The sequence below is a fragment of the Odontesthes bonariensis genome, chromosome 18, assembly GCF_027942865.1.
Source record: "Odontesthes bonariensis isolate fOdoBon6 chromosome 18, fOdoBon6.hap1, whole genome shotgun sequence".
Taxonomy (NCBI): Eukaryota; Metazoa; Chordata; class Actinopteri; order Atheriniformes; family Atherinopsidae; genus Odontesthes; species Odontesthes bonariensis.
The window spans coordinates 10,410,666-10,435,570 of NC_134523.1; the positions used below are offsets into that span (position 1 = coordinate 10,410,666).

A 24,905-nucleotide genomic window follows, 5' to 3' on the forward strand; every position below is an offset into this window, starting at 1 on the left:
CAGTATCTGAAACCGCTTTGTGATGAGGAGATGGAGGCATTTTCAGCAGACTTTTTCATACATTTGATAAATTAAAACGCGCCTGCATGTATTGGCTGTTTTATTGACCACGTGTCACTTACTAAGAAGTAGCCTATTACACATATTCAATTCTTAAAATGTTTTTTTTCCTCACTCTTTTTGAAAGCATCCGTTTGCGGTGGAAATCTGAACTGCATATAAAGTGTGCATTACAGGAAATTTACTAAAATTATACATAGATTTGAGAAGAGGCGTGCACGGCGAGGCTATACAACGACTATAGAGGGGGGAACGAAGATTAAAATAGGGACCTATGAAGCTGAATGGACTGTCCCTCCGGTCAGCGGTGCAGTTTGCTGTCTGGTACGCTTTGGTCGCAATGTCCCCGTTAAGTAATTTGTCTCCCATTATGTGGTGAGTTTATTCCTGACAGGAAGCGGGGGAAGTTGCTCCACTTCGCAGTCTCTGACTGCCCTCTTCCAGCCCCCCCACCCCCCAGTCAGTTAATTTATAGTAATTCCTGGGTGAGTTACTGTATCCCCCCTCCTCCTCCTTTTTTTTTTTTTTTTTTTTAATTTCTATTCGCTGATTATGGCTGTGTTGAAGATACAAAACCAGGTAAGGTTACTCATCAAGCTAGCATCTGGTTAGCTAACGTCGAGACGCCTCGTCGGTGTCAATTTTCGTAAAAACAAAAGTTTGTTGGGAGTATTCACTGAATGATATCGGTCACACACATTAAAGTGCTTTGAATGATAAACCAAGTGCACTATCATAGAACTGTTAACCTTTCTTTACGACGAGAGGTAAAATGTGAATGTAAAAATAAAGCTGTAAAGGCTAAGCTAATCTTGCATCGCCTCTATTATTAAGTCATCTAATATCTGACACGCTAGCCAACCGGCTAACAGCAAACAGGAACGAAAATAGTCCCCCGCGTAGGAAGCACGCTGCCGTCACCTGTTGCTTTACATTCACCTTATTCACTCACTACGGTTTCGCGTCAGATCGTCAATCAATTGTACTGTTTCTTTGGCGCTTTTGGCCTTGCTGTTCGGGTGATGATGGACTGATGGACACTCGCAGTTGGATGGCTACGAGTGTATCACGGTGGCCAACTTCCCTCGCCCCGCTTCTGCTCACGGCAGCTCTGACTCACTCGAGTAACTCTTTCCATGCCACTTATTATGAAGGCGTCAACGTCAAGTTAGCGAGTCGTGCGGCTTATTTACTAGTTTGACTGACAACAGGCTGGTTATGTGTTTGACTGTCTTGCTTTCGGCTCCCTGCACACTTTGCTCAGGCAGCGCAGCGGTCGGGTCACCTGTTGCTGCAGATAACAAAACACCGTCAGGCGGCGAAAACAGGTGCTGCTGATGTAAATGCTACAACTGCGTTTTCCAACCAGACACGATCCGCGGGTTCAGCTGCCTCAGATACTCCATTTGGCATATCATTGCGAGCTAAACACAATTAAATGTGTTTATCTTTATCTACACAAGTCATGATACCATTACCATATCAGAATCAAATCAAATTGATTTATATAGCACATTTCATGTACAAACAATTCGAAGTGCTTTACATAATTTAAAAGCATTGCAGCAGGGAGTGGAAGAAGCATTAAAATAATATAAAGAGAAACAAATAAAATAATTTTAATTAATTTAAAAACAAACAACAGTCTTATTTCTCCCCTTTTTACACTATTTGGCTTTAACACTTTTTTGTTGTTGTCCAAACTTAAGATTACATGGGTTTATTCCCACGCGCAATTTGTGGAAGGATTTTTTATTTTTTGTTAAATTTATTTATTTATTTTTTTTTTTAGATTCAAGATGGGAGAGGTTTTCTTTGCACACACATATTCGTGCAAAGCCCTGAGAGGGAAGGGACGTGCAGAGCTCTGAAACAGCCTCCCATTCCTTTTCTATCCCTTTTTTAATCCAAGTCGGGTTCGCAGGAGCTAAGAAACAGAAACAAGTAATCCTCGTAGATGAAAGAGAAGTGTACACAACACATATAACCCTGTATGTACATAAGATACAATATGTATTACCAGTACATATTCTAAGCAGTACTGAAGGATACATGAAAACACTGTGAAACAGACAGACATTGTGACCACTTGTGCAATGATGTATGGATATTGCACATTTTGCAGTTTTTATTGCACTTTGTGAGGTAATGAAGTAAGCGACTAAGAAGTAAAGTATGTGTCTGGCAGATGATTTGCTCATATCTCCTTTAAATATCCTCTTAGTACAAATGTGATATGTTAATAATGTAACCAGAATTCTGGTCTTTTTTTACATTGTTTTGCAAATACATCCCGTTTTGGTAAATCTACACTGCTGGCGTCTTTCATGTTTTAATGTAAGTTATCCACTGAGGAAGTTTCAATGTCCTATCAATAAGTTAAAAGCATTACTTTATTCAGCTGTGGGGGTTTCCCTTGAAAATACTTTAGAATAGGTGTTTGCCTCTGTAAGTGTACCACAGAGTTATGAACATTATGTTTCCACTCCATGTAGTAATGGGATTCTGTTGTCTAGAACCAGGCAACAGGTGACTGTTAACCAGATAAAACAAACTACTTTGAGCTACTTGTGATCGATTGCTTGACGTTCACGGTTATACTTTGCAAACTGCAAGACTTCTCAGAAATGTATTGTTTAAAGGGTGATTATTTAATAAGAACTGTAACAGCAATGGCTTAGAAATGCTATTGTGATGGTCCACAACCAGCTTAATTGGTTGCAATAACACGGCGGTTTGTAGCTCTTAAGCGTTTGCTAAAAATGTTAAGTTGGATCAAAGTGGGTTATTGATTGCGCAGCTCTGTGGCCTGTCCTGAACTGACCAGCCCTCCATGCAGTCAGCAAGCACGCAACAAACGGATGAGTGTTTATGATTAGGTCCCACTCTCTGTTCTTCATTGTTCTCTGTGCTGCTGGCTGACAAAAGGACAGAAATAGTCAGACTAGGAGGGGCCAAACTGGAGACGAGACCGACTGTCACTTTTAGTAAAGTGTTTCTTTTGGCCTCCAGGGGGCGTCCTGTTGCTTAGAAACAAGCTAGGGTGTTCTTTCCAGGCCATGTAGTTCTGACTAAGAAGCGCTCATTAGAGAAGAACATGTTGTTATTATTATTATCATCACAATATTGTGCAGTAATTCTGTTTATTGTCTGGATCTGCTCGGATATGTTTGCCACCTCTCAGGGAATATTGCCTGTGTCTCAGTGTCTTAAGCACAGCAAAACATTTTGTCTGTTGAGAAGTGAAATGTATGCTCGATTGCTTTAGGCATCCGTTTGCTTTAACTTTGTGTTCACATCCATACCACATTTACTTGAATGTAACAACAATACAATTTTTTAGTGAGTGGAAAAACTACATGGAGGTCAGCTGAAAATAGTATGAAGCAGCTAGTCTTACCAGCACACACGCTCCCCGTCATTGTTCCATCGTTTTTACTGCTGTTTTCAAACACTGGCGCGCTTGCTGATCTTCCATTCTTCTTACTAGGCATCTGGTGAAGTGTTCTTCACAGGATATCAGAGTTGGATTTCGCAGATATGTGCATTTTCTCATTTCGCCCCAACAGCATATCTGAAAAAGGTTGTGTGAAGTGGTCATAGAGACTGCCAGCCTACTGTAAAGGCACCGCCATCAGGCACCACCAGATTCATACAATAGTTTAAGAAATAATCTACAGAACAGCAAGCTGGGCTTTCCATAAGATTTCAGATAATTGTGAAGCTGCTTTGTCTAGTTTGAACGTCAGGGTATTTACCGTAAACGCTGCCGCAGCGGCGAAGCTTTAAGGCAGATTGATCTTTGAAAGCTTTCAAATCTGAGACAGAATGTGTGCCAGCACACACACACACACACACGCACGTGCTGGCCTTTGTGTCTCTATTCTAGGATTACACTACCCTCCTGCATCATGTCGCCGGGTCAGGACAGAGGTCAGCACAAGCCCGCATACCTTCGCTCAAACATGTGCACAGTCACGTCAGGTTTCTCGTAAAGTTCTGAGTGGGCTGATTCAAAATCGTATGTGTGATGATATGGTGTTCACATTGCCTTGTTGCCATTAGATAGTGTTCACCGTTTTGTATGATTTCCCCCGTGTCCCAGCTCACTCTTAATGGATCAGGCACTTAAACTCTGCTTACCTCATGCAAACACTTGAAACTGAAACATTATTTGTATCCTTGTTTGCTGTTTGCCAGCCACTTTCCACATGTACAAGTATTCCATCCTCATCTACATCCTTTCCTAGCTTGGGTGTGTTATTGAATCCTGAATACGTATTTGAACCCACACAAATACACAGTTTACGAGAAGTCTCGTCTCTGTTTGGCAAACTACAACAATTTTTGCGTTGTAAATATCTTCCGACTGTGCTGCTGAAAGTATCCCCGGTGCTTGCGTGTGGGTTAGACAAAACATTGGTTGTTTGTTTGTGCAAATTACTTCACCAAACACAAGTTCTCTGTTTGTCTCTAAGATGTAAATCTATATTGTCGGCATGATTATTGTAAGAACAGAAGGACTCTAGGCTGTGTTTCATATAAAGTCTCTAAATGGTAAGGCAGTTAGACTCAAACTTTATGCCTGTAGGAAGGATCCAATCGGCATCTCTCTTTGCTTTGCCCTCCCTTGTGCTGTCCCTCCCTCTGACTAAATAGGGTTGTGTGGCCTGGCAAGATTGCTCCTTTTAGGATCTGTGTTGAATACGAAGGAGATTGAGACACTCGCACACACAGACTGGTCTTGTTAGCTACCCTCACATTCTCTGGCAAACCCAGTTTGTTCCAGTTTTATAATGAGATGGGGACCTTTGAAGCTATGCCACTGACACACCAAAAAGGAAACTGAAACACACACACGTGCACTAATCTGGTACCCATGCTTATATAATTATTTCACATTTTGAAGCAAAGACCACTGTCTGTTTTTGCATCAGTGTTATAATCCTCGACACTTAAGGAAATCTTATTTAGCAAATTTCAACAACTGTTACGCACATTGTTGCGCACGTGGTTTTGTTTTCGCCACGCTGTGTTTGTTACAGCTTTTCAGAGACCTCAGGCCCAGACCGTTTAACAAAATATAAAGAGTCTTTCAGTGCGTCGCATCATTACTTTAATGTAAAAAAAAACAAAAAAACAACAAGACCGAGAGCTGTGTCGGACTAGCACTAAAACCATAAAAGAAGAGTAAGATGAATCATATGATCCTGTAAACCTTCAGATAACCAGATGGTGTTCAACTGCTAAACAGAGTTGTTGGAGACAGAGGAATTCATACAAAAACTTCATACCATCCATTGATAAATTTTAGTAATCATAGTGAAAACAATGTGGTGATATAACCTTGTTTGTATTGTAAGTTGGCATCATTCAGGAAGTGACCCGATCACAACTCCACCTCAAAATAGTCCTTTAACTGTTCTTTTTTTTGCCTGGCTTCCTGGTCGCTGTTCCTTTAACCGTTCCTAGTTGACTTTCCATTATTCCCTTATCTTTACCCTTTTCTGCTAAAAAGAAAGTTTTTACTTAAAAAAAAAATGTTATGGGTCACAAGACTTTTCATGAGAAGAATCCGTCATAATTGCCATTGCTAAAGATTTCTGCTTTGAAACTTCAGATCACCACCCAGAGTCTCACAAAGGTGAGGCCACACAGCCTGTATATGCAACTAGGGCTGTGTTTGGGGGGGAGAGATTTTTCAAGTAGAAAAAAAATCCAAACTCAATTTATAAAATCCTTGATTTGATTTACGATGTGTGTCATTTTCGGCACCATCTGCGTTAGGAATCTGGTTGCTCAATCAGATAAAGCAGCCAGATTCATGCATGAAGTATGGAAGAGCCTGTGCTGCCTGTGAGGAGAGGGAACACTTGATGGACACGACAACACTGACAGCAACACGACACACCTGAAGACAGTTCTTAAAAGTATACTGAAAATACACTTGAAAAGAACCAAAAAGTGGATTTTATTTTATTTCATTTGGTTTATTTTTGTCAATTCCTCTTTTATAGCCAGACCAAATTTGTACAGAAACTGAATTATTTGACTCTTAATAAAATCGAATATCAAACCGAACTGCAGCCTTCTGAACTGGAATTTAATCGATTCAGGAAATTGGTCGCGATATGCAGCCCTTTTTGCAACGTAGACCGCTTGGAGCAGCCAGCACCATCAGATACTGACTACTTGCGGGTTGGTGCTTTCACAGCTACATGTACTACATGCACTTTGGGGAGCAGATCAAATGAGAAGCTACCAAGCTGAGGAGAAGTTAGTGTGGGCTAAATGTCGAGCACATCAGAAGCAATGCTGAGCAAGGAGCTGTAGCGCTGTGCGAGCAGCGGGAGTCAGCGAAAAGCTTCAACTACTTTACTTTCTCCAAGGTGAACAGGAGCTAAACACAAAAGCAACTCGCTCTAGGAGTGCCAGACTGGATAGGGTTGGGAACTGGGCAGATCCCTGGGAGCTAGCAGATTGAATTCTGGGCACAAAACTGAAGCAAGGCCAGGCGAGGTGCCACAGCACTCACCTTGCCTGTGCTGTGTGCTGATAATCCTGGCAGCTGGACAACCTCTTGGAGCACTGGGCTAGCTATCAGCTCTCAGAAAGCCCAGCTATTGGAGCATAAATGCATTACCAGTATGCTACTTCTAAATGCATATGACTTTGTATAATCGCTCTCAGTTCAAAGATGTAGGAGTCCAACCGTGCCTTATTGAATATATAGTCATAACACAATGCAAATGTATGGATGTATTACATCAATAGTAGAATTGGTCAGTGCATGCAGAGACAGGAAAGGAGGCTGGAGTGTGAGGATGTGGGTGGGGCCAGATTAGCATTTTTATAGATCTCCATTCGCTGTCAAGAAGAAGAGTCCGAATAATTTTAAATGGCAACTTTAAAGGCAAGCGAAATGTACGATTTACAGGTACACAGATAGGTTTTTATAGGATTTGTAACTGCTGGAGGGAGACTTTAAACTTTGCCTTTTTAATTTTGCATCCCTTACTTTCTACTGTCCTATTTTTGCTCTTAGCTCAGTTCATCTTCAGGCTTCTTTGTGTACCGTACAGGTCTTGGTACCTGCCTACAGTGACTTCTCTCACTCTCCCTCTTTCGTTTTCTCTCTCGCACTCCCCTCCCCCTCCCCTCCCCTCCCCTCCCTCTCTTTTGAAAGAGCTGGCTTCAGCAGTCTGCCTGAAATGAGCAATGCATACCCACACATACATTGGGTGCTGCTACCCCATCCGCGTTAATCACAGGGTCTGTGTGTGTGCGTTCCTGGCTGCAGCGCAACAGTGAGGATATGTAGCTTCCTGTGTGCTGCTAGGCAGCACACGCTCATTCTGCCGCATGCTTCCTACCGCCACCATTACGCAGAGGAATTCCCTGCTGTCTCCGCTACTGCTGCTCGCAGAGTGTGTGAGTGTGGGCTAAAGAGGAGAGGACATGCTGCAAAGCCACACTGACAGATAGAGGACAGAGCTTGACTTCCCATTGGATTTTACATGAAGATGTGCAGTGTTTGTTTACGTGGACGACACGTTTCATGGGATTTATTGCTGCCCTTTGTGCTATGGGAATGCGCACATATGTAAGAAGGAACACTGTGTATTTATGAGTGTGAGTGAGTGTGAGAGCGTGTGTGGTGTGTGAGTGTTTGTTCCTGATGCGGTCAGAACGGGCTAGCCGTGTGTGTATTGTTGTGCTGGAGGAGGTGGAAGAGGATGAGCCCTCATCTTCATCCCCACCTTCTCAGCCCAAACCATCTCTTGACCATGGAGCTCATCATGCCTCTCAACGGGCTTCTGTTCAGGATGACAAGGTGAGATGGGTCCTTCTGCTCAGTTAGTTTTTTTTTTAATTAAAAACAGAGCAGCTGCTCTTTTTTTTTTTTTTTTTTTTTCAATTTGGTGCATGTTTAGCAGTGTTATCAGTGTTAGCAGTGTTTAAGGTATCACTGATGTGACAGTATTGACTGAGATTGTCAACAGTCTGGTGCACTTCTCATGCTTGACCTTAAAGTTGAAACTTGAAGTATATACATGTCCCATTTCATAAAATACAATGCACTGCCAACACATGTTATTGAACTCCAAGTATAGCACTGACATATGAGGAGACTATAGGCTTGTATAGCATATCAGCAAAGCCTGCTCTTCGTAGTCTCTAGTGCTGGATGTATAAAGTGCAAACCAACAGATTAAACATAGTGAAGAGTATTATCATCTTTCGAAGGCTCCTCTTTAGAGCAAGCATTGAAAAGAGAGAATAGTTAGAGAAGATGTGGTGGCTCTGATGTCAGGGTTTGTGCTCAGGCTCTTTGTGTAGCTTCTCTTTCATTATTTCACTGGTCATCAGTTTAAAGAACACTGCCTTTTAGTTTTGGTTGAGATACTGTAGAGGGTTGGGAAAAACAGAGAGCCCAAGAGGAAGGTGCACAATAGTGTTTGAGGTAGATCTAGTTTAACTTAACTCATTTTGCCTTGGCAGATCTTTCTGGCGAAAAGTGTGGCATAGTGCCCGAGAGATTCATCTGCGATAGATCGCACAGCGAACTGTAATGTTATAGAATTCAAAAGCCCCTCAGCATTATCGTGTCAAAATGATTTAATTTCTGTAGTTTGTCGTTTCAATGCCAGTCATGTTTCAACACAATTTGAAAGGCTTCCAGTAACTTTTAGTGTCGTAGCAGTTATTCTTCAGTGGTGGAGTAAAGCAAAGAACATAACTACTATAAGTAGAAAAATGTCTTGTTGCCGTTCAAATCTTTGGGACAAATTTGATCTGTAATTATGGTCGCAATAGCTCGCCGATCATGGTTTATTCTCTTCCATGATATTGTAATACCCAATATCAGCTCTTGAGCAAAACATTTCTATAGCTTGAAGAGTGTTACGCAAAAGAACCAACGTTCTGTCAGATGATGTTTGAAAGAATACAGTATGCAGGCCAAAGCTGTTCTGTTGTAGTTGAGTTAGTTTCCCTGTCGTTATTAACATCGATGTGTGGGGTTAGAATTTTTATCCAAGGCAAAATGTGAGTCTCGTCGACAACAAATGAACCCTAAATATGTAAACACTGCTGTATTTAGTTCTCTTCACCTTAGATTTGAATAGCAACTTTGCTTTGGCTTCTCTCCAGGATGCTTTGAAGGTTTATCGTGACTGTAGGGCAAAACTGTTCACAAATCCCTGTAATTACCTGGCAGCAGCATGTTCATGCCAGCTGTTTACATTTATTCACTAGAACACAAACTGAGGTGAGGGATAGTGAAAGATGTTTTTGTGCTGCTCCGAGTCTTTTATTGCTTCTCATTCACTTGCAGCTTCCTCTTTCCGGTAAATGTGTCCTCTCTTCTCCAGAACATGCTGAGTTTGTAATCACTGTCATTGTGTTTTTCGGAGCAGACAAAGTGTCTCTTTATTAAAGGATTATTTTTGTTTTTTTTCCATATTCCATACATGTTTTGCATCAGGATTTGCATTCTGATCAGTTTTTCTGCCACTACGAGGCGAGACAGTGCGGCTTTAACTTCTCACAGACAGAATATTTCTGGAACCGCATGCATGCCCGTGTTTATTTGTTGCATCCTGCAACAACTACTTCCATAAACAAATAGGTGATACTCAGCCATGTGTGATGTACGACTCCATCCCAGCCTGGGATTATACTCTCTGAGCGTGAGACTTTTCCAATCTGTAACCATCATAACTCTCACTGATAACATAGTTGTCACTCGACGTAGAAAATTACTGCTTTGCAAATTGCAGCTATGTTTTTATTTTTCGTATGTGCGCATCTCTGAAGCCATCCCTGTTAAGAGCCATCTTCAACGTGGACCCAGAGGAAGTTCGCTCGCTCATATTCAAGAAAGAGGATGTCAACATTCAGGTGAGTCACGCTCATGTTGATCTCAGGTTCATCAGAATTATCTTTCGCAACTGAATTCCCCTTTTTAAAGAGTGTTTGACACTTTTGTTTCATTCATGCATCCCTATCCCGTTGTCACTGGCGTTTCACACTCGCGCACAATACAGCACTAAAACAAAAGCAAGGGATGCAGCATTGAGCGGGCATCATATTGATTGACTGACTGGATGGCTTCTGGTAGCTTTCGCCATTTTAAAGAGGTGTCAGTCAGGCTGGATACATGAGCTGTTTTTATATCTCCAGCCTCTCGGATGTTTTAAAGGACGAAACCGTCACCTGATCCCTCCTTTAATGCTCACATTGCTTCTGCTCTGTCTGAAGTCTACCTGTAGATATAATTTCCGTTTATATCCCAGTCTGTCCTTTTATTTTTGTTCCCTCCCTATGCTTTTATCTCTTTGTGGGTCTATATTGCTGGGGTCATCACACTGAGTCTTCATAAAGTCAGCACACTGGCTCAGGCCTCTTGCGGTCACATGACATTTGTTTATAGCCCCACTTTGCTGATTGCGCTCTGCTGCACTGACACAGACAGAGGTGGAAATGGTGCAGCAGGGTGTGTTGGCATGATGGAGTGAAGTAAAGAATAAAGGTGAACAGATGAGATATGTTTCTCCTTGTGGCTCTAGTTTCATGTTTCCTGTGGTCTGCAACAGTGTGAGGTCTATAGATTTTGAGCTCACTGCTCATCACGTGTGTCAGTGTGACCTTGGGTTGTATGAATTACTGAGATAGTGGCTGTTCTTTAAGTTTTGGTTTTGTAATGTCCTCCCAGGACAATGAGAAGCGGACCCCACTGCATGCCGCAGCCTACCTGGGAGATGCTGAGATCATTGAACTGCTTATCCTCTCAGGTAAACACCACAGCCCTGTTTTTTAGCTACAATCTCTGTCTGTGTAACCCTTTAATTTAACATTCACCTTTATTGTTAGTTGTTTTTCAGTTTAAAACCTTCTTGTATGCATGTATTTGTTCTCAGGCTTCATCCCTGTGTGCATAATATTGTCCCTAAAACATTATATTTTTATTTCACTGTTGTATTTATTAGTCCATGGTTTTTAAAAAGAAACACTCTTGACATGTTGTTGTTTCTTAGTAGAACATTGTTTCTGCTGTGTCAAAACAAGATAATTAGTTATTCATATAAAAGATACAGTTTTGAGCCCTTTTAATAAAATTGATCAATGCCATATTGCTCTTTGCTTTTGTTCCTGTCCTTCCTGTCCTGCAGTTTTCCTCGACTCCTAAAAGGACCTGCCCACTTCTCATCCCACTCACTCCCACATGTTGCCCTCTGTAGTTTCCACACCCCGCTCAGAGCCGTGGAACTGTCTTGTGACATTTCTTATGATTTATCAATCATCTGATAGGGGCCTTTTTTGGCTCTCTGAAGTGAGCTAAAGGCATAAGAGGGAGGGGCTTACATTGGCGTAACATAAGAGTAGAGTGGAGCGATTGCGTATGTGCGTGTGACGATGTGTGTTAGTCGAGTGTTTCTCAGTGATGTGAAGAGCTAGCAACAGGTGTAACTTCAGGGCTATTTTAACCTCCCGGCTATGCCAGAGAGGATCACTGAAGTTTATATTTTCCAGGCAGTGCTGCCTCACCCCCTGAAAAATAAGTTGTGTATAAAAGTCTGTGTGGGGTTAGTTTGCCTTCATGTTAGTTAGGATTTTCCAGGTTTGAACCATGTTTGCAAAAGCATTGTTGAATTTTCTGTCATCTTTCTCTCATTCAAGGGGCCCGAGTTAATGCCAAAGATAATAAGTGGTTGACTCCTCTTCACCGAGCTGTGGCTTCTTGTAGTGAGGTAACACATTACAGAGACTCACGTGCTGATGTGTCCTTTGGCTGCTTCACTTTAACTCTGCTTATTTTCTCATTTGTTACAAGCAATGAAATGTCTCTTGCAACAGTTATTGTAGCTTTTCTTGCTTTGGAGAGGTCCCTGTTGGACTTTACAAATTCAACCCCTCTTAGAAAATCTTCCAATGATAATAGCTCACATAAATGCACACATAGACAGACATTGAGTTAGTTATTTTGCAGAGGCGTTATTTGCAAATGAATAGATGTTGTGTTACTTATACAGTCTCGCCTTAAAGATGCAAATTGATATAACCACTGTGCCATGGGAATGTGTTTGATACACCTAATATGCCCAAACTAACAAAGCCCCCTGTGTTCTTTCACTCAGCATAAAAGCCTCCTAAGATTAGCAAAGAATTTTCTAAACATGCACACAGCCGCCTGCAAACACGCTGTTAGAGCATTGAGACGTGTTCCCCTGTAGACTCCCTGTCTGCACAGTCTGACCCATGCTCACTTTCTGTTCAGGATGCAGTGGGAGTGCTGCTGAAGCACAGTGCGGACGTGAATGCTCGAGACAAGAACTGGCAGACGCCGCTCCATGTAGCAGCGAGCAACAAGGCGGTTCGCTGTGCAGAGGCTTTGGTCCCGCTGCTGAGCAATGTCAACGTATCTGACCGGGGAGGACGCACTGCCCTGCACCACGCCGCCTTCAGTGGACACGTCGAGGTTTGTCGCTCTTTCATAAATGCACACACAGGAAAACCGTGTGGGCACCTATTCAACTTCATTTTTATTGTGTGTTAGATGGTGAAGTTGTTGCTGTCTCGGGGGGCCAACATTAACGCATTTGACAAGAAGGACAGGAGAGCCATCCACTGGGCAGCCTACATGGGTGAGTTTTTATTTTGTCATCACATCATATCATTTTTATGTTGAGGAGTGTTAGTCTGTAATTGCTCTACAATTTGTAGAACCTCTGCCCAGGTTTATGTCTGAGAGACTCTCTGTCTTTAGGATGCTCTTTCTATACCCAACCATGTGACTGATCTGAATCCACTTAACAAAAATGTCTAACTTTCCACATTTGATATGTTTTTTATTTTCTATCAGGAATGAAATATGGGCTGAGATTTGCAGCTCCTTGCTTTCTGTTTTTATTCACATTTTAAACAACATCCCAGTTTTGTTGGAATCGGTGTTGTGATATTGGAGGATAATTTAGCTCATCCTCGTCACTCCCCACTTCATCAGGTCACCTCGAGGTTGTGAGGTTACTGGTAGCCAGTGGAGCTGAGGTTGACTGTAAGGACAAGAAGGCCTACACACCGCTCCATGCAGCCGCCTCCAGTGGCATGAGCAGCACAGTGCACTACCTGCTAAGCCTGGGCGCCCATGTCAGTACACACAAACACATGTGCGCACTAACAGTGCTATTAAAATGTGTTTTTAATGTGAAATGACTTTCATTAACCTCATTTCTAATCTCATTGTGGTACAAAGCATTAAACAGGTCTGTCTTCTCCAAACATACCATCAAAGTAACTTAAAATACTGTGGATATGCTATGCTGTGGTAAGTCAAAGAAAAACGGGATCGTTCCTCTGTGCACAGGTGAATGAGGTTAATGCCTATGGCAACACGCCGCTGCATTTGGCCTGTTACAACGGTCAGGACGTGGTTGTCGGTGAGCTCATCGAAGCTGGAGCCAATGTCAACCAGGTGTGAGAGCATCATTCTGTGCCAGATAAGATTTGCATAGAGACTGCATGCGTTTCCTTTAATTGCTTTATTTCGTACTTTGCTTCAGGTGAACGAGAGGGGGTTTTCTGCGCTTCACTTTGCTTCCTCCTCTCGCCAAGGGGCACTGTGCCAGGAGTTGCTGTTGGCCCACGGTGCTCGCATCAACTTGCAGGTGAGCAGATACACTATTGTACTGCGGCCTAACAATGACATGATCAAAGTAGATTCTCAAACAGTAGATCATGTGTGTGCAAACTGTATGATTTAAAAGGAAAAAAAAAAGCTCTTACCAAAGTTTATCCTGCCCAGTATTTAGCAGCAAGCTGAAAATGACATTGTTGTTGACATTTTGGTGGCAGTGATGGAAAACCGATCACAGCCTCAAGATACGAGGCCATATGGGAGATGGAGGGAAAGGAGTGACTCCCTGAGGCAGCAAGCTGCTCAGGGAATATGGGGGGGTGGGTTTGGTTCACTATTTCTGTTCATTTTAAGTTGCTATCTAAACAGTTTAGATTCACAGTTGAGCAGCTGTCCACATTACCTGTCCAGGCACTGCAACACTGATATATACAGACTAATATATAATCATATAAACTGGCATCTTCTTTAATCTCTGCCTTTCTCCCCTGTCTCTCCATCCATCTGTCCAGAGTAAGGACGGTAAGACTCCCCTTCACATGGCAGCTACGCATGGAAGGTTCTCCTGCTCCCAGGCCCTCATTCAAAATGGTGAGAGCCCCCACAGAGTGCGGTCTGTTTCATGCATGGACTGAAATTAGTTTAGAAATCAAAGAAGCGATTCTTACTGTCGTGTGTTCTGTATGTTTGTTTTTATTCCTCGAGTTTGTTGGCGCTCTTTTAACGAGGAACATACACGAAGACCTCTTCTTTTTTTGCACACATAGGAGCTGAGATCGACTGTGAAGACAGGTGCAGAAACACTGCCCTTCACATTGCCGCCCGCTATGGCCATGAGCTCATCATCACAGCGCTCATCAAACACGGAGCCAACACTGCCAAGTCTGTAACAACGGACATTTCACCATCTGTTTATTGTCCCACTTGATACAATCTTGATACATAAAAAAAATGGAACACTTTGAAGACTGGAGATGAGTGAATCCAGCTTTCTCAACTGATCCTTCGTGGCCTGTAATGGCTTGTCTTCTTTGCCTTTTCAGGAGAGGCATTCATGGGATGTTCCCTTTACACCTGGCAGCTCTCAGCGGCTTTTCAGATTGCTGCAGGAAGCTGCTGTCCTCAGGTACATTCTTGCTGACACCTTCCTCAGGCCAGTGGAATAGCCTGGTTGACATCCAAATTGATGCTGATTGCATGTTTGTGCAGGGTTTGTCATAGACACCCCTGATGACTTTGGGAGGACCTGTCTACATGCTGCTGCAGCTGGAGGGTGAATATTTCTGCTTACTGGATTGCTTTTAGATTTTTTTTCTGGTCTTCTTTTCTTTGTTTCTCACTTTACAGTATTTCCACAGATTTTCATCTGTATGCATAGTTTGGTTGTTTATATACATACTGTATATAAACAGCATTGTTGAGATATATATGCATTTTTATGTAATGTATGATAGGAAATGCACTGCAATATTTTAGCGGTGGTGGATTTCAACACCCCAATTGGTTGATCAGGACTATTATATTATTATACTATTATATTTGTCTCTCCAACTAGGAACCTGGAGTGTCTGAATCTGCTGTTAAACATAGGAGCAGACTTTAACAGGAAAGACAACTTTGGACGGTAAGCTCAAATGTTGAAATAAAACTTGAGACAGTGGAAGACTTTGTAAGATATTTTGGGGAGTAGTTAAGCTGACTGATTCTCTGACCCTCCCAGTGCCCCGCTACACTACGCATCAGCCAACTGTAACTACCAGTGTGTGTTTGCTTTGGTCGGCTCCGGGGCCAGCGTTAATGAGCTGGACCAGAGGGGCTGCAGCCCCATGCACTACGCTGCTGCTGCTGACACAGATGGAAAGTAAGTTGAGCTTTGTGTTTAAAGTTGTACAGTTTAGTCGCACGTCCCTAATGTCAAAGAAGAAAGCGCTTCTCTTTGGTCTTTGTCAGATGCGTGGAGTACTTGTTGAGAAATGATGCGAATCCAGGAGTGAGAGACAGACAGGGTTACAGTGCAGTGCACTATGCCTCAGCCTATGGGCGCACACTCTGCCTGGAACTGGTGAGTACAGTCGCTGCACTGAGAGAAAATGTTTTTCGAATCTTTTGCATGTGAAGTGTCAATAAAACCTGAAAATCAAATGTAATAAAATCTCAAAGAGACTTTATCTCTTTTTGTTTCAGATCGCCAGTGAGACACCTCTGAATGTGGTAAGAAAGATGTTTCAGTCACCCACTCAGCTCTCCTGCAGTGGCTAACTGCGGGGCAGTGAAGCTACTCCCAATGTTGGGATTAACGGTAGCCCTGGGTCGTCCGATCACAAATAAACAACTTTAAGTACATCAGCTCACACTTGGCATTTGAAATTGAAGCAAAGGCCTGTTTACCCTTGTGTTACGTGGGCTTTCAATTTCATGGCTGAGGACTGTATAATATATGTATATGTTATTTAGTAAGAGTAATGAATCAACTGAATAATAATCGTCAACTGCCAGCATTCACCCTAATTTGATCAGTGGTCACTGCAAAGGTCTATCAGAAGAATCAATCTGTTGTTTTGTTTTTTTGAGAGAAGAGCTGAATGTCTCATTCAGTGAATCCCCTGAGAGGGCAACACACAAACTGTTGTTTACTTTTCAGCTTCCTGTTTTTATTAAAAAGGTTTTCTCCTTGCTTGTGGGGCTGCTTTCATGGCAGTCTAGAACCCTTTGTTGTTCCAGTCAAGCCCAGTCGCACGTGTGATGACATCACACAGTCTATAAATACCAGGGAAATACTGCTTGGGACACGCACATCTGTTTCCCCAGATAACAGTCAAGTGCAGTCCTTGTGAGAAAACTACAGCCTTCTTCTGATAGCTGAAAGTCTTGAGAAGAAAACTGAAGGTCTTGAAAAAGTACCTTGTCTTTTACAGACAACTGCTGGTCTTAGAAAGACTACTAGTCTTTTACAGACAATTTTGGTGCAATGGCATCCACAAACGGTAGCGGCTTTGTGAGCATTCCTGACCAGGATGTTCAGCAAAGTTCCTTCACAGAAATCGATGGCGCCAATGGAGCCCACGAAGCCTCGCAGGCAGAAACCAACGGCCTGAACGAGAATAATAGTCTGAGGCTTCGCATTGAAGAGCCAGAGTCTGACGAGAGCCAGCTCTGTCAGACAATTGACGAAAACGTCGGCTCTGAAACATTAGACCCACCAGAGGTCAACCGGCTCGGGGAACAGCTGAACAAGCTGGACGAGCAAAGAAAATGTCCTGAAAGAGTAAGTTCTCTACGGAAAGAGCAAAAGAGGAAAATGTGGGAGACCAGGAGAAGACCGAATGTGGAGAGGAAAAATCATTATGAGTCTTGGCAGTTTCTCAAAGATAGGAACAGTAAACTGACACTGGAGAAAAAATTGATTGATAATGAGAGGCGAGACTTGGAGGAGGACAAAGCTCAGTTTCAGAAAACGAAGACTGATTTGGATGTATCAAGAAGACAAATGATGAAGGAACACAGACGAATGACAGAAAAGGTAGAGGAGCATCAAAAAGTGAGGAGGGCGCTGGCTGCAGATACTAAGAATTTAGAGAAAATGAAGAGGGAAATTGAAGATGGGATGAAAAAACTTTACGAAGAAAAGTCAAAGAAGGAAATTAAGATGAGAGAGACTGAATTGGAAGAGGGGAGATCAGAAATGATGGATAAAACCGAAAAAGAAGAGCAGAGCTGTACAGAAACTGAACAAGAGAAAAGAAAATACAGAAAGAGACTAGGATTTTGGAGGAAGAGATTTACACATCTGGAAGACGAGAAGTGTCATCTAGAAAAGGAAAAAAATCTACTCCAAGAGGAGAAAAGGGAGTTAGAAATGCAGAAAAATCAACTGCTAGAGGATAAAAAACGGCTAGAAATGGAGAACAAAGATTTGGAGAGGGAGAAGGAGGGAGATCAAATAAAAGATGATATCAACAAAGAGGTGGACAGCTGTGCAAAAATAGAAAAAGAGAAAAGAAAATACAGAAAGAGACTTAGAGATTTGGAGGAGGAGATATGCACAGCTGGAAGATGAGAAACATCATCTGGAAGAGGAGAACAATCAACTTCAGGTGAAAAAGGAGTTGGAAATGCAGAAAAATGATCTGCTAGAGGATAGAAAAACAGTTGGAAAAGGAGAACAATGTTTTGGAGAGGGAGAAAAATCAGCTGCTAGAGGAGAAACAACATCTTGAAGAGGGGAAAAGTAAACTGGAGGAGGAGAAAAAAGAATTAGAGTGGGAGAAAGAACAAGTTATAGAGGGGAGAAAAGATCTGGAGGAAGAGATAAATAATCTGGAAGAGGAGAAAAATGTGGAGGATCTTCTCCATCCTCCCTTCTCTACCGTCCCTCAATACCAGCCAGATTATCCTGAGTTTTGTCCGGAGGGGTCTCTCCAGCTATGCACAACTAAAAAAACAAAAAACTGAAAAGAATCTTAAAAAAAAATCTTTAAAAACTAAATAAATTTAAGAAAAACAAAAAAAAATTCTATCAGTCATATCGTGTTGTGTGTCTGCTCGTCAGCATTAACTCAGTTCAAGGCTAATGTCTGTAATCACAGGGAGCTGCTGCACCCATATTACAGCTGCTGTTAAGGCAGAACTAGTTCAGGTTTAATAAATGTGCTACATACGGGTTAAATTGGGTGCATCGTGGAATCTTAAGCTTTCTAAAACTCCCCATGACACACGTCTTTCAAAAGCCTTCTTATTCCTCTGTACACCTACCTCTCATGTCTCTGCTAAAAGTTGGACTGAGGTTGTGGCTCACCATATGGTCAGGTCACAATCTGAAATGGATAACGTGTTATCAAATGTTCTGTTTCAGCTATTGGAGACATCAGGAACAGACATCCTGAGGGATTCAGACTGTCAGGCCCTGCTCAGTCCGCTCCATCTGGCGGTGAGTTTGACAATCTAATGGAGTGTGTGCATTTGGCTTTAGGCCTCTCACATCCAGGATTTGACTCCCTCTGCCTTGTGGCGGACTTGATGGTAATTCACCATCACTTTAGAAAGCAAAGCGACTCTGTTGGTGTGTGGTTTCCGTTCAGGCTTATCACGGACACTGTGGATCATTGGAGGTCCTCTTAGCATCCCTGTTGGATGTGGACGTCCGAAGCCCAGAGGGCCGGACTCCCCTCAGTCTGGCTTGCTCCAGGGGCCACCAGCAGTGTGTGTCCCTGCTGCTGCATCATGGCGCCTCCCCCATGACCCCTGACTACATACACAAAAAGACAGCCTTACATGCTGCAGGTATGCCATCAGGAAAGTACACACACGGGCATACTTAAACACACAAATACATGTGAAGACAACACCATCGCATGACTTAATGGAGGCTCTTTTCATGAATTTGCAAATTCAAGCCACCGTATGTGTGTTTATCTGTCTGCCGTAGCTATGAATGGTCACCCAGAGTGCCTGCGCCTGCTCATGAGCAACAACAACCAACACATTGATGTGGACGCACAAGACTCCAGTGGACAGTGAGTGTGTATGTGTGCGCGTAGATAAAAACGTTTGCTGAATGTGACTTTATGTGCTTTCAGCTGCACACTTAATGAAATGAACATTGTAATTGAGTTATACCATATTTCCACGCCGTGCACAGGACTCCTCTGATGTTGGCAGTGCTGAGCGGACACACAGAGTGTGCGTACTCTCTGCTGAGTCAAGGAGCCAGTGTGGAGACTCGGGACCGCTGGGGCAGGACAGCGCTGCACCGTGGGGTGGGATAATCAATTGCATTCATTCGCACCACAACTATACTATTTTTACGCCTGTGTTTGTGGACTAACTCTGTTGACATCTTTGAGGGCTGAGAATTCCATAACACCTCTTCCTCAAGGTCAGTGATCGATGATTGTCTGAGATAGTTGAGCTTTGAGTCAACATTTTGTGGGAGCAATCTTTTGAGAACAGGCTATTGGATCCCTTTTCAAGTGACACCTTCACCGTTGAAAAGAGCGTTGCTCAATTCGCAAAAAAGAACTGCACTCGCTTCAGTGTGTCAGTTAAAAATGGCCTTGTGCACAACACTGGCGGCACTACTGTAGCTGCCGCTGCCGCCAAGTTGTGTAGTCTTAATTAATAAATAATTACAAGAAGAATGTGGGGGGTTTTAAGCAGTCTTTGAGATGTTTTTGGACAAATTGACATCATATGCTCCGGCCCAAAGACAAAAAATTAACCATCCGAACTGTTCATCAGCAGCGAGTCCAAGAGCCTGGCTCTGGCTGATGCCATCGCAGAAGTGCAGATATATGAATACAAAAACAAAAACAAGTACACTGAGATTTTAGGGCATCTCGTGCTGCCTTCAAAACAACATATTAAAGGGACATCCATCCATTTTTCAACAAGACATTGCAAAACCATGTTCTGCACACAATACAAAGGCGGGGCTGAGGAAGAGGAGGACAGTGCTGACCTGTCCCCAAAAGAAAAGCTTATGAAACAATAAATGCAATATGCAATTTATTTGTTTTAAAGCCTGGCAAAATGGCAAAATGGATGTGCGTTTAACGACTCAACTTTTTTCCATTTTTCGTGCCGTCCCAACATTTTCTTATTTGAGGTTACACATAGAATCCATCCTCTTTGTTTTAAGAAGATCTGCAGCACTTTTTGTTGATCTGCTCAGAGCATTTTATTCGGTGAACAAATGTCTGTCCTTGCAAAGGCCACGTAATAATTGGATTTGACTCTAACGCATGAAATTGGTTTGGGAGCTTCTTATTAGAAAGAGACCAGGCTGTTGAATTGTTCCTCAGGGTTCAGTTTAAGATCCAGCTCCGTCTATCCTCCACATTAATCAACTCTCCATCTCATCTGCAGATGGATGATGCAGTTTTGTGTTCTCCTGCTGACTGTGTACATTTAGTATTTAAAAATTCTCAACTTATCTTTAAAAGTCTACAAGACCCCTGTAAAGGCTGACTTTATCCACTACTAAATGTAGATAGAGCATAGTTTAAGGCTCGACTTGTGTGAAATCATTTCTAAACACTCATTCTCCTGAACTCTTAAACTTCTGGACTCGCTGTCTCTCTGCCATGAAGTGTTTTTTTTTTTTTTTTTTTTAACATTTTCTCCTGGAGCTTCTTTCATTGACGTTTTTTTTTTTTTATGTCTTTTGCACAGGCTGTGTCAGGCCTGGAGGAGTGTGTGGAGGCCCTGCTCCAGCGGGGGGCCAGTGTGTGCGCGAAGGACACCCGGGGCCGCACCCCGCTGCACTTGGCGTCAGCTTGTGGCCGTGTCGGCGTTCTTGGTGCCCTGCTGCACGCCGCCAGCGCATCTCACGCTCACACGCACCTCACTGACAGTCAGGGCTACACACCGCTGCACTGGGCCTGCTACAACGGTATTTAGACACGCTGGGGAAGCATGGCAGCATCTTTGTTCAAAGCGGCAATTAATGTCAATTTTCCTCTGCTATCGTCCAGGATATGATGCGTGTGTGGAGGTGTTATTAGATCAGGAGGTGTTCAGGAAGATTAAAGGCAACTTGTTCAGCCCGCTGCACTGTGCCGTGTAAGACATCTGCTGCTTGTACTAATGGATAGTCATTTTGTGGATAGATGCGCTCTAAGGGGTATGTGACAGGATGCGTTGTTTGTTTCAGTATGAACGATAACGAGGGAGTGGCTGAGATGTTAATCGACTCCTTGGGTGGAAATATTGTTAACACCATTGACTCAAAAGGAAGGTGAGGGACATAAAGAGAGCCAATTTAAAAAAAAAAAAAAAAAAAAAAAAACAGTTCTGAGTGAACATAAACCTTGATAGTAACCTGGTTGATGTTTTTGTAGGACCCCCCTTCATGCTGCAGCTTTTTCTGACCACGTGGAGTGTGTTACACTTCTCCTGAGCCACAGAGCTCAACTCAACGTTTTAGACACACACACACATTGGACGCCGCTGATGATGGCAGCTCTGAACGGACAGACCAACGCTGTGGGTGAGTGTACTAACTGTTGCACAGCAGGAGCACAATAGGAAAGCTGTAACCGTCTCCATTCGTGTGTTCCAGAGGTGCTGGTGAGCAGCGGTAAGGCGGACTTGTCTGTGCAGGACATAAACAGGAACACCGCACTGCATCTAGCTTGCAGCAAGGTAACAACCATTTAGACTGCAAAGGATTTTTAGCAAAGACCCAGAATCCAACGACTTAAAGGCGGGGTAGGGGATCTTTTTCTGGAACATTTTTTTACATATTGCTTGACATACTCTTCACACCCCCATTGCAACCAATTAATTAAAAGTTTTGACACAAATATGAAAAGTTTTAGTGGCCTCTAGAAGGTACAATCTAGGAAAAACAGTATCCAATCATTGTGAACGGACCATTCACAATGATTGGATACTGATGCCGTCTATCAAACTGCAATCTGCTCCTCCCTCCCCCTCCTTCTCCCTGTGCGCGTACCCTGCTCCGTGAACGTCCAGAAGCTTGGCAGGAAGCTAAACTAGAGCCAGCTTGGCTAGCACCTAGCATTATTAAACGTATAGTTAGCATAAACTAAATACTAAATACTAAATACTAAATACGGCAACGATCGATGCTTGCTGTCAGAACAGCGCTCGTGCACCTTCGTGCTCGTGCGCGTTCATGAAGAGGCGTGCCTTCGGGGGGAAAGTGAAGAAAAGGGTTGGGACTTTTTACCTGTGTATTTTCAAAATGCAGCTTCGCTGGACTCAAAATCCAGGATCTCCTACCCTACCTTTAAGGCCCCACTCAAAGTGAATGAGAAGCAAGACCGTTGAGTCCCCTGAAACTCGTACATGTAACCTTATCATTTAGAGCTGCCTGCATCAGTGGTGTTGGTTTTTTTTCTAAATAAAAAATAAAGGAACGTGCTCAGCTGTCCTTGCCTTGCTCTGCTCCTCTCATAAAACTCAAAGGTGGAGCCTAACAGTTCTGTGTGACGTCAGGAAAGTGTGAGACATGTATGGTTTGGATCATTTCTGTTTTCACTGTCATGCATGTTGTTGCTCTTTGCTCCTTTCAGGCTCACGAAACGAGTGCCTTGTTGATTCTGGAGAAAATCAGCGACAGGAACCTCATTAACTGCACCAATGCGGCTCTCCAGACGTACGTAGTTCAGAGAAGGTGCACACAGCTGAGCTCTAAGCGGACATATTTTGACAGCGCGTGTCCCTCTACTTGCAGGCCGCTGCACGTAGCAGCCAGGAAGGGGCTGGCGGTTGTGGTCCAGGAGCTGCTGGGAAAAGGAGCCAGTGTGTTAGCAGTGGATGAGAATGGTCAGCTGGCACTTCACGGCTTTCGGACACGTGCTTAGTATTCACGTGTACTTTTAGGGTGACTGATGTCCTTTTTTCTTTCTTCCTCACTCTTCACCTCGCCAGGTTACACTCCAGCTTTGGCCTGTGCTCCAAATCGAGATGTAGCTGACTGCTTAGCCCTCATCCTCAACTCAATGATGCCCGCCTCGCCCATGGTCACCATAGCAGCGATACCCGCTCTGTGTCTGACTCAGACGGTCATCAACCACCGCCCCACCTCCAACCACATCTCCAAAGGCGTGTCCTTTGATACCTTGCCTCCTCTGAGACCCGACCACACCTCATACTGCAGGCCAGAGCGGCCGCTCTCCTCTGTTCCTGCAGACGATGAACTGAACGACTCCGATTCAGAGACGTACTGAGGACTATTGGACAGAGCCCCACAATTCTGGCAGGCTTGCCAGCCACTCAGGAGCCTTAATAGATCACTGACAATAGACCGAAAAAATGGAAAAAATAAAACAGAATCTTTTTTAGGTAAGCTACTTCAAATCTAAAAATAATCCTTGTATAAACCACATACTTTTTGCCCCTAAGGAGCACACCCGAGTATAAAAAAACCCCATATGTATGGAAATGTAAATTAAGGTGGAATACACTCATTTTTTTCTTTTTCCAGACAGCACTTTTAAGCCTTTTAAGAAGTTCTCCCTCAAGTTATTAGAAGAGCATCCAGTGGAAGGAAAAACTGTTTTTCCTTTCCTTAGCATGATTGTTTAAAGAAACAGAGACAATCTCACGGGACCAGCTGTTTTTTTTTTTGTTTGTTTGTTTTTTCCAGCTGTTCTTCAGTTTTTTTTAATTCAGAATCCTTTGAGCTATCATGCTATCACAGGTGACTGTCATTCATGGAGATTAGTAACACTGTGTAGACGATTAGGAACGACCTGTCATTTCCCCGGAGCGAAAGTCATTTTCGAATTCTTTGTATTTATTCCAGGTGGAGATTGAATCCTTGAAAGCTGATTCTGACAGCAGGTGGATGTAAGACCCATTTACTGTACAGATGGTTCAAAAGTCAGTTGACTGTCAGCCCGTGGAAATAACTTGTGCCGTTCAAACTGCAAATGCTGTTTCAGAAAAGTTGGTAAGTTTTTTCCTAAAGTGAAATAGAAACTTGGGTTTATTTAGTCGTTCGTTTGAACCTTTATTGAACAGACACAAGTGCAGAGGAAACGATTTCAGTGTCCTCGCGACAACTTCATTGTTTTTTTGTTTTTTTTTACAAAACTTAAAAAACATTTTTTAATACAATGCCAGCATCACAGGATAGATAGAAGCATGTTTACCATGATGTGACACCATCCTTACTTTAAATGACTTTTTTTTTTTAAAATGATTTTGGAATCGGGAACACCAATTGTTGCAGTTTTGCGCCTGTGTGATGGTGACTTTTACGCCGTTGTAACGATTGAGGTCTGGCATAATGAAATGAAAAAAAAAATGTCACCTGGATATGACCGCTTACGTGTCTCTGAAATTTCACCATGCGTCTCTGCTTCCATGGTACTGTCACAAGTTGTTGTCGTATTTGATCAAACTTGCCAACTTTCCTGGAAATGGGGTTTGTACTTACTGTCCGTGTTCTGTATTGAAAACACTGAGTGAATGCATGTTTGAATATGTGCGTGTGAGTGATGAAGAGAAACAAGAATATATATTTACTTTTTAGGAATATGCAAATTTGGAGGTTGGATGCCATTTGGTGCAGTGTTTGTAAAGAATAAGCGGCAACAGGTGAATAAATCCGTTTTGTTTTTGACTGGTTCGTGGAGCAACTGAACGCCGTCACTGTTCTCAGTGTGAATTTTATGTTTTAGGATTGCGGTCGTTGCTTTTTGTCTGTCTGTTTGTAAGATTGTAGTAAATCTAACCG

The 24,905-nt window shown here is 42.9% G+C and overlaps 1 protein-coding gene across 2 annotated transcripts; it reads left to right on the top strand.

Annotated features, from left to right (window-relative positions):
- Positions 1-453: 453 nt before the first annotated feature.
- On the top strand, positions 454-24,791 carry ankrd28a (ankyrin repeat domain 28a). 2 transcript variants are annotated; one of them, XM_075449074.1, is made up of 29 exons: positions 454-639; positions 9,880-9,963; positions 10,778-10,856; positions 11,743-11,813; positions 12,341-12,541; positions 12,620-12,707; positions 13,067-13,209; positions 13,427-13,534; positions 13,623-13,727; positions 14,209-14,287; positions 14,464-14,578; positions 14,740-14,822; positions 14,906-14,969; positions 15,252-15,320; positions 15,417-15,557; positions 15,647-15,758; positions 15,881-15,907; positions 18,549-18,623; positions 18,775-18,976; positions 19,122-19,209; positions 19,335-19,452; positions 20,867-21,086; positions 21,169-21,256; positions 21,348-21,431; positions 21,535-21,683; positions 21,756-21,838; positions 22,735-22,817; positions 22,896-22,987; positions 23,093-24,791. In XM_075449074.1, the coding sequence occupies exons 1-29, from the start codon at positions 613-615 to the stop codon at positions 23,389-23,391; spliced, it is 3,177 nt and encodes a 1,058-aa protein (XP_075305189.1). In that variant the 5' UTR covers positions 454-612; the 3' UTR covers positions 23,392-24,791. The 2 variants fall into 2 exon arrangements, with proteins under 2 accessions (XP_075305189.1, XP_075305188.1); XM_075449073.1 differs by lacking the exon at positions 454-639 and adding an exon at positions 7,254-7,894.
- The last annotated feature ends 114 nt before the right edge of the window (positions 24,792-24,905 follow it).